At 33.7% G+C, this 13581-nt stretch overlaps 1 protein-coding gene across 1 annotated transcript; it reads right to left on the bottom strand.

Annotated features, from left to right (window-relative positions):
• Nucleotides 1-8722: 8722 nt before the first annotated feature.
• LOC117341494 lies at nt 8723-13217 on the bottom strand. The gene is made up of 6 exons (XM_033903368.1): nt 13115-13217; nt 11934-12519; nt 10914-11041; nt 10120-10247; nt 9656-9827; nt 8723-9225 (listed from the first exon to the last, which is right to left on the bottom strand). The coding sequence occupies exons 2-6, from the start codon at nt 12008-12010 to the stop codon at nt 9008-9010; spliced, it is 723 nt and encodes a 240-aa protein (XP_033759259.1). The 5' UTR covers nt 12011-12519; nt 13115-13217; the 3' UTR covers nt 8723-9007.
• Between the last annotated feature and the right edge of the window lie 364 nt (nt 13218-13581).

The following is a 13581-nucleotide window of genomic DNA, read 5'->3' as shown; positions in this document are numbered from 1 at the left end:
GAAGTTGATGACAGTGCTCAATATCATTTACAACTGATACTGAACTAAAAAGTTGTTATCAACAGTTTCTGATACGCTAATATCACATAGGTCTCATATTTAAACTGTGATTGGTTGAAATACATTGGTCCTCCAGGTGTGATCAGAGTATATGTCTCTGGTGTGATGTAAGTCTATTTCAGGTCACTTAGTACTTAATATAACTATATTTGTATGACTATGGCCAGTACAACATCCAGACTTGGGTGACGTTGTGGCATAGTGGTAGTACACTTGCATTGTGGTCAGCTTACAAGTGGTCAGGGGTTTGATTCCCAATTGGATGTGAAAATGTGTGGGGTATCGCCTGTTCTAACACATGGGGGTTTCTCCAGATGCTGCTTTCTCCCCTTGCACGCTTCCAATGGGACCAACACGAGTAATTAATATAAGTTGGTATATCTTGTTTTGCAATTATTGTAACATCAATAAACATGTTTTTCAATATTAAGATTTCAAGCAACATCCAGACTTCAAGCATAGGGATGTATCATCAAGCTTACCATATGCATTGCTGGTATATGGATATGTTCCCCATGATAACAAATTAAAATGTAGAAAAGCTATATTTATCAATATCTAACATAATTATATGACAAAAGCAACTAAATATAGAGCAGACAGGAAAAATATATTCTAGACTTGCAAAGGAGGGAGAAGGCATTCGACAATGATACAGGTGTAGCATGGTAAATTAAAGCTCAAGTGTTAAGTGAACTGCAGATCACTACCATTATGGTGAAGTGAAATATTTTGTTTTCAACTAGTATTTTTTTCCTTATTTTTATTCACTTTATCATTTTCTTCCACAAAAAAATAAGAAAAGCATGGATCAGGATTTATGGTGGGGCACAGGGATTCACTTTACCATTATAATAATGTAAAACATGTTTACTTTTCCTTACTTCATTGGCCTCTTGTTTCATCCTTATTAACTTTTTTCACCAATCCATAATCTAAAGATCGGCGAAAAAAATTATTAGCAAGAAAATAGAAAAATGCTTTATTTTACCAATAACGCCTCACCTTAAATTGCCTGGCCCTGGACATATTTTTGCTTTTTTTTGTTCAAAGGAATGAATCATGTACATGCATATGTGTGATCTAGAATATAGTTGGTGAAAAAAAAAAGTTAATTTGTAAGAAATACAGTAGACAGGAAAAAAGGGGAAACTATGCCACAAAATTGATGCAAAGTTGATGATAACCAGATAGAATTCAACTTTGTCAAACAATATATTTTAATCCTGGTTTGGCTTCTGGTAACGGATTTGTTTGCTTGCTGCATTTATTGTCCTGTGAACAGCAAGGGTCATTTTAAGATGGAGTCTCCTGGTTGTAGTTGGTGACTGCCTCCTTGTTGTAATTGGCAATTACCTTACTGAACAACATACAGGAGGCTTGGAGTACATGTATATTATGGTTTTTGGGAACAAAGGACATTGCTTTTAAGGAACATTCTTCTCAAAGAAGCACAACAGGAAAGGAAAAATACAACTAGACATGGACTTGAACTCATAATCAAGACCTCTGAACTTGAACTAAATGATGCCAGCGTTGAAGATTTCAAGATCATATTGGTTATTCAGACGTGTGTAAAAAAAAATGTCAAATAAACCGGTATACAGCAAGGTTTACACCACATGAATGAATCAATTTAAATCTGATCTGTAATTGTTTTTCTTCAAACCTAGAAAATGAACATTACACAAAGAAATAAGACATTTTATTTTTGTACCACTAGGATAATGGACAGGATAATTTGGAATGTATAATGTTGTCATATTAGGCATATTGATTCAAGCTTACAAATAGATAAATAAATAAATAATGATATTCGCTGCATGTTAATACCTCGGAATACATTGAAGGGATAAATCATTTCATGACAAGCTATGCCAGCCCTTTGTCATGTTAAACTTGACATACAAGATCTTACAATATTTTCGCTATATCTTTAATTTGAGAGTGCTCTTAAGTTAAAAATTGGCTTTAAAAAATGAGTATGGTATGATAATGACAGGCTTTAAAACGACAAAATATGTATCAATATAAATTACTCTGTTTTCGAATTCAACTTTATCAGCTCTATTATAAGTACAAGTGTAATTTGATGGTGAATCATGAACAACAGAAATAACATAAATAATGTATACATAGGTTAACATTATATATTCAAACACAAAATGCTAAATTAATACAGTTGTGTAAAACCGTGTGTTAATAATCCGGTGGTCAACTGATAAAAGTTTATGTAACAACACTATATATTAATTTGTATCAATTTCAATTAGACATGCAATTGAATGATGAAGGCCAGCATTCTATACATGCTGCATATCAGTCAGTTTACCAAGGCCTGTCGGGTTACGTTCGTTTTCGTACTCTTAAAAAATGACACACATTTTAAAAATAACATATTGGTTTAAGTTTCTTGCTTGAAATCGATTATATAGTTTACCCCCATAAAGCTGCCAGCTACATATTCTATATTGGAACTGGACAGCTGAAACTTACCAAACGGCTGATGTAGGACCCATATCCGATACATTCATTGCTAAAATAAACGGTGACATATGAAAAAAGATGTTAGTATGAGTATCTCTGATGACAAACTGCAAGATTTAGGCATGTAAAACTTACTGTCATTTTTTCTAAACGGAGAAAACACTGCTAAAACTTTCACCTCCGTAGTGTTCCAGTGTTGTTGCGGGGAAAAGGTTAACCGCTTGACCTTTGACCTGCGGCAAATGACCCGGATCAAAGATAGTGGAGGGGAATTATGCAAAACGTCTATACCAAGCTGGCCCAGCATTAAAATTCAGTTTATCTACTGAAAGATCACTTGAAGACTTGTTAAGTGAATGTCAAGCTTATCTCTAAACTGACGTTATTATAAACACCTTTTGGGTTCAAGAAAAACACTCTTTTTACAATAATAAATATCACTGAAATTTAATTCGTGCGATAATAAATAAAAATATTAAATGATGAAAACCGATTGTTTTATAATTAATGAATAACCGAGAACATCAGATTCAGTTAATTATCAGGTTATAATAACAAATTGATATTTATCTAATGTTGCTATAGAGCACGGAGTTGAAAATAGTCGCATATCCGCTTGATGCAAATATTTACTCTGTCTTGTAAGTCTTCCTATCACATGTCAAGAAATCCGGAGTAATGAATTCTACTCTCAAAATACCTAAGGGGTGAATATATTGAACTCAGTTAATCTTCCGGACGCCCATTTGCAGACTTGTATTGAACGCTAAGCTTATCTCTATACTTGCCTTTGGATTCCGGTGAAAAAATATATTTTACATAAATACTTATCATTGCTGTTTAGTGAAAAAACAAAGTGTGATAATAACCGATTTTTTTCCAAATTCATTAATTACCAAGGAACCAAGAACAGACGTTCTGGGGTTTCTCAATAAATACAATTGCGTCGGTTTGGTAGTTCACATGTGTTACTGAAACGGAGATTAATTAGTATTAATTGTAAATATTCTCTTTTTTTCTGATAGGAATGATGTGTATTGATGATGATTGACTCAATCATCATGTTTTATATTAATATAATGTTGATACCGCTTAAATCTTTAAAATAAGGCTTTCGCTAAAGAGTGTCAGTTTTTACCTTTAATATTACATCAATAAAACGCCTCTCATGCTCTATACTAAGTACATATGCCTGCATATCACAATATGACGTTATTGCAGATTTACATTTTCATTTATTCCTATAACTGAATCATTGGAAACATTGTCCTGGCAATCATCTCCCCTTTGCATTGTGGTAACTTACGGTAACAAGTCGTCCGTTCTAAAAACGCCGTCCGTAACCATCAGGTCTATACGACACTGTTGGCGTCCTGGACCTGGGCTTCTATGTATAAAAATGAACATGGATTGTAGTTCCGGAAAAACAATGTGACAGATCTTGCATGTTAAGTACTTCTATGTACATGTACTTATGCAACATCTCAAAATTTAAAATGTTTGCTCAACGTAATTTTTTTTTTCAATTTACTTGTTGTTTATTAAAATGAGAATTTTTTAAATTTTTTAATGAAAAATTACATTTAAATTTTGAGGATGTGCAATTAAATACTTTTTTTTTCTTCTTAATATGATACTCCAATAATATCAAGTGGTGTCATTACTGTACTTATATATGCAAAGATAATTGAAACAGTTGAACAAGTCTGGGAATTTCGTACATTACTTATATTCAGATATTCAAATGATTTAAATCATTTCACTTGTGACAGATGAAATGTAAATTATCACTAAAGTTGCAAAAAATGTGTAAACTTTGACTGTGTAAACATTGAGACCATTCCCTTGGACATCTCAAAACCTATCTGCTTTTGCATGAATAACAAATTTTCAATGATTCGTGTTTAAAATACCATACAAACATGTTTAAACTGCTCGCTTACATAGAGAGAAGAAATTAATGGAGGGAAGACCTGTTTTGAGAAAAATGTACTTTAATATTCGTATGTGGGTTAATGTTGCATTTATAATTAAACAGAACAATAATCGTTATGTTTTTAAATAAATCCATTATCTAATAATTTCCCCGCCTGTTCTGTTCGTTTTTCCGACCAGATTTTATTGTTGTACAAATAAACGTGATATACTTGTTCATCGTACTAAGTAACCGAGGAAAAGTGCTGTACATTCTTCTATTTTCACGGAAAGTTACATAACGGCGTTATAAACTGGTATTAATTGACGAAGTGCCGATTGATTGACTGCTTTGCTAATAATTTTGACGATGTTTGTCATTTTCTTAAGAATGTACATCTCTTTTCGTTGTTCCCGTACAGATACATTCACGCTCTTATCTGTTTCATAAGTATTTATTTAGGGCAGACGGGTCCTCTAGGACGATTTTTAGAGCAAGTGCTAATGTTCATGCTTCAATATTGGAACTCTTCAGTGTTTTCAGTATCGAAGTCGGCATATGGAAACAAACAAACGTTGATAAACGAATGCAATGGATCGTAATTAATTCAATTAATTATTTACAGATGCTTTCCAAAGACATAAGGTTTAGTTAGAAGATCTTGGTTTTACATGCAAGACCACTGCCCTCGTTGTTGCCATGACAGCCGATCCACACTGCGATCAAGAATGCACTGACTAAGTGAATGTTGTACAAGTCAAATGCGCAACATGCAATTTTCTCGTAAAACGTTATTCACACCTCATTTGATTGAGGTTGTTTAACCATACCTGATCATTGGAAATATAAGAAAACTAACAAAAACACTAAAAACACAGAATGAAGCCTTCGTGTCAGGCAGTGCAGTGCAGGGCAGTGTAAACAATGTGACGTCATCGGAATGTACAAGTTGCAACAATTTACAACAATGTGTATCTTACATGAATACACTAATGAGCAACAAAATGGGACGCGACATTAACCCACATGCGCCGGTAGCGTCCTGTATTATTTGGTGAACTTTGAATTCAAAATTATTGCTAAGTAGAAAAAAACTCCTCTTGCATCGTGCTTACCGATGCTGAAAAATATAACTCCACTTGTCTTATTCGCGTCAGTTTCCGTAAAATCTAAGAGTCGATTGAGTATCTAAGTTATCTCAAAGTTCAATATTGTTAAAATGATACCTTAGCCCGCGACATTTTACGCCCTGATAACATTTTTTTCCGCCCTAGTTTTCTGTTATTTTGATAAGTTTCAAAGAAAAAGAAAAACGTACATGTAAGTTATGATAGTGTGAATATTAAGATATCTTATAAAGATCCAAATGTAATCGCACCAATGGGGTGGCTTTTTAGGGCGACGTGACGGCGAATATTATTAACGTGGATTTTAGTCAACATTTAAAGACAGGTGTAAGGCGATTTTTAAGTTACTGGTCCAGTTTTGGTGACACCAACCATTGTTCTACTTTGCGGAGAGGGTTTTACATATGCAGAAAACGGGGTCAATCTAGAGTTTGACCTTTGTTAAACCAATGAAGTCCTTCGGCATAACCCCAAAGTGGATTGTGACCTTGACCTACTTCCAGAGACAATTGCTGATGGGCGTGTACATTCTGGTTGCCTTAAAATAATTTAATTCGAGATTTAAATAGTAACTATCATTCATCATATACAATATGTGGAACAACACAAAATTTTCTTGTTTTATTGTAAGACGTGTTTGAACACTGCAGCTGAACACATAGGGTAAAACAACAATTTTCCATTCTCAAAATGAATTTTAGAATATTCGTAACAATTTTTAAAACACTTGAAATGACTGCTGAAGTTGACTAATATTAATGACACATGAAACATTTGTCATTAGCGAATCATGAACATCTTCCAGTATGTCATATAGGTTGCTCGGAAGGTGCCATAGGATGATCAAAGATAAATGACAAATTCTTCTCACCAAAGGGAATTTTGCCTTTCTCTCCCAGAGAGGATTGCTGCCACGTGGTGAAGGAGGTTACTAGGCAGTTATATTATCATAAAAAAGTGTTACACATTTATTTCTCTGTAGATGTGTTATACAATTGTTTTACACAGACATATCAGCAATCCTAACGAGTTTGTCAGTTGAACATCACATATGGTCTCTGCTATAGTGTATACATTTGACTAAAAGCAAAATTATGGAGCACAGAAAGCAACAGAAGATACTTCATATAGCCCTTTATATCCATTAAACCATAATAGTGTTGTTTTGTATGTTTGCGAGACCATTCGTCATTGCTTAATGCAGTTATTGTTCCTGCGGATTGGTTACGTGATTCAAATATAGATTTTTCATTAGCATTGTGATCTCATTCAATAACCATATTTTATTTCAGCCAATTCTGTATCGAACCATATGTTTTAATAAATGAACGTAGTAACTGATAGACAGGCGGAAGTAAATAGATCGGGGCATAGCAATGGATATCAGCCGGATCATGAATATCGTTGACGATGGTAGAGAAAGCTGTCCTGGATTCGTTGAGCTAGTTTTAATGACAGTTATTGTAACTAGTAGGCGTATTTTATTTGCGAAAGATGATACAAAAAATATACCAAAGGAATAATAGAAAACGACGAAGACCCATATAAGGAGATAGCCATGAGTTGATTGTTCTGCAATATATGAGTTCTGTCGTTATATCTGTTCTACCAATTAACCTCTAAATATTTGTTTGTAAATGCAGATAAAATGATCAATGACATAAAGGTCGTAGAACTCGCAAATCGTAAGGAAGAAAAACCTCACAGTCACCAGGCATTGACAGTCATGCCAAGCGATCGCGTTGTCTCATGCAATGTTGTTATATTTCAAAAGTACCAACAAAATAGCAAGATCGTAATTTTAACTCAAAATCGAAAATAGCGCCAAATGAGATTAATGAAATTTACTGTTTTCTGGTCGGTTGATACTTCACGGACAGGTTTTATTGAAATTGAATGGTGACCTGAAATATATTAATACATTATATGGAGTAGGCTCTCGGTGAGAGGAATATATATTATTTAAGTTCATAAATGAGCGTTAAAGAGGAAATGATAGGTGTCATCGATAGGAAACCAACATTAACAACGATGATCAGTAGCAATGTTGGCTTTAAATAGGTGATTGCACACGCATGGTTTCTTAGTCGTGTATGAGGAATATCATTGTTTCTTTTGTCATAGCAATACAAGTTTCGTGCATTTTGATTGCGTTGTTTTCTTAAGTTGTTAAAAATTGTGAGGAGTGCGACAGGATTAAAATTTTTCCCAATTTTACGTTTCAATTCTGAGTTAAACCAGCATTTGTCATTTGTTCTTATTGTTACTACTTTGAAATATAATACGTTACGAATCGTAGAAAATAGTTCATTCAAGTCAGTTTCATGATGCTTAGTATCATAACATTCTAAATGTGCGTCGTCCGTTCCGTTTATATTTTCTAATTATATTTGATCCTATAGTTTAGTTCTTTGTGGTCTGATGTGTCGCGGTCTATGTCTATAATATCAGCTAATGTTTGGGGACACGTGTCCGATAGGAACATAGGGTCAGGTAGTGTGTTGTTCCATGACATTCCTAATCATGTACAAATAATGTCCATGTCAGGATCATTTTAAATAATCACAAACCCACACTTCCAACTACAAAAAAATACCAACCATGATGCATGCAAATTGATGTTACATTGCATAAATTGAGGTTAAAAATTCAAAACAGGTACGCATTTGGAAAATGAAGTAGGTGATTCTTATGTATATTAGCAACAAAATATGTGCGTATTAATATTAATGAAATGAAAATATAAAGCTGCATTGCATTGACTATTTAGTTGCAGGGATTTTTTTTTTAAATTCATCTTTCATATGCATAAATCTAAGACAGAACGGTCTACATTTTGATATCTTATATTCTAGAAAGATAAAATGTCGCAAACAACAATATTTTCAAACAGAAACAATCGTATCTTCACAATAACGAATTTCATTTTCAATATCATTAATATTACAATCGTGTTTATATTAATTCTGATTCATGGGGTAGTTGCGCTACAGTGTAAGGAAGCCAGAATTCCTATAGAAAATCATGTTCGTTTCTACGTCGGATCGAGGAACCCTTTTAGGAGATGTCATTGAAAATTCACACTAAATGTGTTTCAAACCAAGATATTAATCACAACTATGAATAATTTCTACAGCTTTATTTTCTTTATATTCACAATATCCTTTGCTAAATGTATACATACATATCCCTTTAGTTTGTCTTTCGTACATTCTTTCTGTAGACACTGTAATTATCGTAAAATCCATATATTAATGTGTCATTTACGTGTTAGCTCTTAGGCCTAGTGTAATCCTGAATACGACTTTCAGAAGATTTCACACCATCAAACAAATAATGATATATCCTATACATTCTGATACAGGCAGACTGATCAATATAGCATTCATGTATAAAATAGTTTCTTTGTCTGATATAGTTAACGTTTTTTAAAGACAACTTCCGTCATAGTTACATATGGTTTATTGTCGGAATGTTCAAACGCATACGTCTGCAATCTCCTGAAGTATTGACCAATAACCATTTCTTTTTCTTCCTCAGTTCGGGAAAGTGAGAGACCCATATAAAGAACATGATGAAACCAAGGGTAGACCATAGCAACTATTCTCCGGGAATAGTCCAACCTCTCCCCATTGCCTGTAATAAACAAAAAAGTAATATGTTTAATATGAGTGATATGTTTAATCTTCTCTAGCGCGGTATTAATCGTATGACGGAACTGAACAAGTAAAAGAAAACATAAAGATTAAAAATAAGATAAGGTTTTCAGAAAGAGAAAGCTTGCAATGTTCCTCATATAGTAGGTTATTAAAATCACGTCCAAGAGAAAGGGGCTACGGTGGCCGAGTGGTGAAGGTGTCCCGATCTCTGGGTTGCGAGTGCGAAACCTACGTGGGGCAGTTGCCAGGTATTGGCCGTAGGCCGGTGGTTTTTCTCAGGGTACTCCGGCTTTCCTCCACCTCAAAAACCTGGCACGTCTTTAAATGATCCTAGCTGTTAATAGGACGTTAAACAAAAACAAACCAAACAAACCAAACACGTCCAATATAACCTGATCATTTCTCACCTTTATTGGCAGTATCAAACAATGGGTGTTGAAGATGCTGTTTAATTGTTTTCACTGACACCAATTCCAATCCAAGTTCCTCTATTTCCGGAACGTCATTGATAAACGGTTCTTCAAAATCAGCTGGAGTTCGCATGTAATGGATGTGATAGGTTGTTGAAAGATATTCCTCCTGTAAATACATATTACTGGGTTTATATTTACATTACATATATTTATATTACTACATCTTTACACAGTACATATTATATTACAAACTCATCATGGGTGTCTGTGGTCGATAACCAGTAGCAAGGATTAAATGTCAAAGTTCTTTATGAAAAGACGAGAAAACACGATAGCATGCCTAAATAAAGTGCTATTGTTGTTGTTGTTGTTGTTGTTGTTGCTGTTGTTGCATATCTAATTTAGAAACTTACTAAATTAATCCCAGACTATGATGGTCTTATTTAGCAAAAGCAAACCTGAGTGATCACGCCTTCTTTTGCCATTTCAGAAACAAAACTGCCGAGATAGCCAAGTCCCTTGTCTATCAATGTCGGTGTATTGTTGTCCTTGTCTAATGATACGTTCATGGTAATCAAAACTCCACCTAAAATGTAGTGAAGAAAATATGATAAAATGTCAGTACACACTTTGAGGAATATAAATAATAATTTCGATGAATTTTCTGGTAATATCACACCATATCGTCATTCAATTACGGCTATACATGTGATCATATTACAATCCTTATTTGTTACTTTTAACATCTTCTCTGAAGCGAAACACGAAAATGTCGACACTGTAAACATTTATGATTGTAATGGTACCGGAATTAAATGTTGTTTTACATTTCAATATTTGATTTCGATGTAGCACTTTTCAGTTTCTTTCAGGACAGGGGGAAAAAGACATCCTTAGAGCTGGGTTTGTTCGTTTTACGTTTACGAGAATCGGTTGGTCAGTCATCTTTCCGGTAAGGTATCGAACTATCTCATTCATGAAACATGTTTGTCTATTTCGAATATTTTTAAGCATCTTTGTTGGAAGATGTCGAAGGATGTAATGAATGAACATATGACTGATCGACTGCTTTACTAGTTTGCCGTTATGTCAGTCGTTCCTATTTAAACCTACTGAAGATTTAAATATAAATCATCCTAAATCCTATCATCTCTTCCAGGCTTCCTAAGAAGCGATAATCTATTAATAAACGCCAGCACCAGGTTGAGATAACCTAATGGGAAAATAGACAGAAACGGATTTTGCTACGTACCGGGTTTAAGCTCCCGTCCTCTGGAAATTACAAACTTCCTCCAATCTGTTTTTCCTTGTTCTCTCATTAAAGCCTGTTCTTGGACATCTGCCTCGCCCATGAATACTCCGTTTTTAATTTGACAAACCCTGAATATAATTTTATAACATATTACCGGTGAAATATCGAACATAATATTCATTCTATAAAAAAAAAAAAAAAAAAAAAAACTTTGTTTTTTAATTTTACCAATCAAAACACTACTTACAAACGACAATGGCAACATTGATCATATAACGTCACGATCTGGAATACATTTGTGATTCATTGGCGGAGGACCGCAATTAATTCTGGGAGCGATTGAACTGCCTCGGGATATTTTTATAAAAAATAACTTAATGTTTTCACAGTATCGTCAGTAATACTAAAAATATTTCAATCATGTAGTTAATATTTTGATATTTTCCTCTCGTGCTACACCCTCTGGAAAAATATCAATATATTAGCCCCACTAATGAAATAGATCTTGTTTTACAGAAGACTGTAAGATATCCACTATACATTTAACATTTTACTTTTCTATAATTCGTCTTTTACTCTTATTAGGGGGTGATATGTGATAATGCGTATCGGGAAGCAAGTATGAGTTCTGTACACAGAAATGATAAAAATGCCAATTTAAACATAATGATTAATCAAAACTCCCGCCTATTCAACATAAATTCTGCATAATTGTATAGAAAGACTAAAAAAGTGATGCTGTAGAAACATATTGTTCATAAAATGAATATCCTATCGCTCAATAACGGAGATGTCGCGTACAGTATTTTGGATAGATATTTTAAAGGATTCATAAAATGATAAAATTGATTCGCATTATAATTGTACATAATTATGCATTTTAATGGGTGAATGATTCGATGGTTACAAGAGCTGATATATATATATATATATATTCAGGAGCTACACTGAAATACGACAATTCATTGTTAATGTATTGAGTTTTGAGATATATTTTACTGTGATTCATCATGTACTTACTGTTTAGATAAGTAATGTGTAGCTACAGAAGATATAGCCAGATCGAGTGAATTATCTGGGAGACACTGTTCATACATTGTCCTCGGTACAATAACTGGGTAGACGTTACCAGTGAGAGTTAGTCCGGGACCATGTCCGTAACCTGATGTCACAACACAAGTAATAATGATTTGCAAACAAAAAAGTGATACTTACTATGATGCCAGACTTAATCTTTTTTAACAAATTGATTGTGTATTTATAACGGATGATCAAATAGGTTTTACCTTCATTTTAGATACTGTCAAATCTGTCAATAAAGGACACCAAAGGGACAGATCAAACGTATCATTTATAAACAGGTGTTCTTTTCATACAGAGATTAATTATATAATAAATTACAAGGAGTGGGTTTCATGGGACTGTCCTTTGCAGAAAAGTATCCTGTATAAAGAGGTTCCCTAAGAACAGGTTTAACAGACAAATGTTGTTTATTGACATATACCACCTCCGATAACTTTGCTTAGTCGGTTAAAGTTGTTCATTAGTTGATCGTTATAGAATATGACGACGGCTTGTTTCTGTCCCAGCTCCGTGTGTATGATGTCTGTAATGAGAGAGTTATTTCCCTTAGTTTTCTGCATATAGACCTTAAAGTTTTTGATATAAAGATCTATTACCTTACTACAAGCTATCTATCTATCTATATATATATATCTGTGTGAATATTTACTGATGTTAATGAAATACTTTTGTATGGGAAAATCATATCAACAATATACTACCTTAAATCTATAAAACTTAAGATGAAGTTTATTCTATTTAACAGTAAGGGGTTTTTTTCAGGAAAAACTTTGTTTGAACAGGGCTAAGTTATGAAGCAGTATTTACGCTAAAAAATAAAAATGACAAATTCAGAATTGGTACGGTCTTTGAAGTAGGAAATATCGACATATAAAATCTTACAATAGGTGCGTAATCCTTATAATTTCGTTGCAATAGCTTTGAATAAAATTGGACCGAATATACCTTCTATTTCTAGGATAGGCTTGTTTTCAAACAAGCCGTTATTATAAGTCAGTTTTCCTTGGCTTATTTTCAGAACAGTTTAATATTTTAGGTCGGCTTGCTTTCGAGGTTTTAGGGTTTTCCAACATGCGCACGGTCGTCATCTGATTTCAATATCCCATTATTTTGTTTACCTATCATTTCATTGATGATAGACAGGGAGGCGAGTCCATCCGCAGTACCGAAATCTGCAATGCTTATTGGTTGTTCGGCCTTGTATGTCGATCTTGAATGGATTATTTCTCCTATATGAACATAAATCATGATAATAGCTTATGCTACTTATTATTGATTGAAGAGTTTGACCATCTTGTATTGATCTTTTTTTTTATTTGATGAAAAATGAATGTACGAATGAATCTTTCATATTCAACAATGAAAAGGTATTGACATGTAATCGTTTATATTTAAATAAATGTAGTATTATATGTTTTAAGTCGACACCAACCAGTCAAAATATGTCTTTGAAAAATTGCTTATCTAATCTAAAATGATGCATGTTGCAATGCTTCATGGTTTTCTCCCTCTCTCGGGGAGATGATATTGTTCTCCAAATAGACATAATAAATTTTGCCGATGGGTATACAAAAGGGAGCTTTAT

This window comes from Pecten maximus, chromosome 13 (assembly GCF_902652985.1).
Source record: "Pecten maximus chromosome 13, xPecMax1.1, whole genome shotgun sequence".
NCBI lineage: Eukaryota > Metazoa > Mollusca > Bivalvia > Pectinida > Pectinidae > Pecten > Pecten maximus.
This window is presented reverse-complemented; position numbering and strand designations above follow the sequence as displayed.

What these genes read in the sequence shown, in the direction of transcription:
- LOC117341494 (XM_033903368.1), bottom strand. Translation starts at nt 12,010, where the DNA reads ATGTATGAACAGTGTCTCCCAGATAATTCACTCGATCTGGCTATATCT. An exon ending in AGGACGGGAGCTTAAACCCG is followed by an intron (nt 10,248 to 10,913) that starts GTACGTAGCAAA and finishes ACTACATTTTAG; the next exon opens with GTGGAGTTTTGATTACCATG. An exon ending in AAGAAGGCGTGATCACTCAG is followed by an intron (nt 9,828 to 10,119) that starts GTTTGCTTTTGC and finishes ATGTATTTACAG; the next exon opens with GAGGAATATCTTTCAACAAC.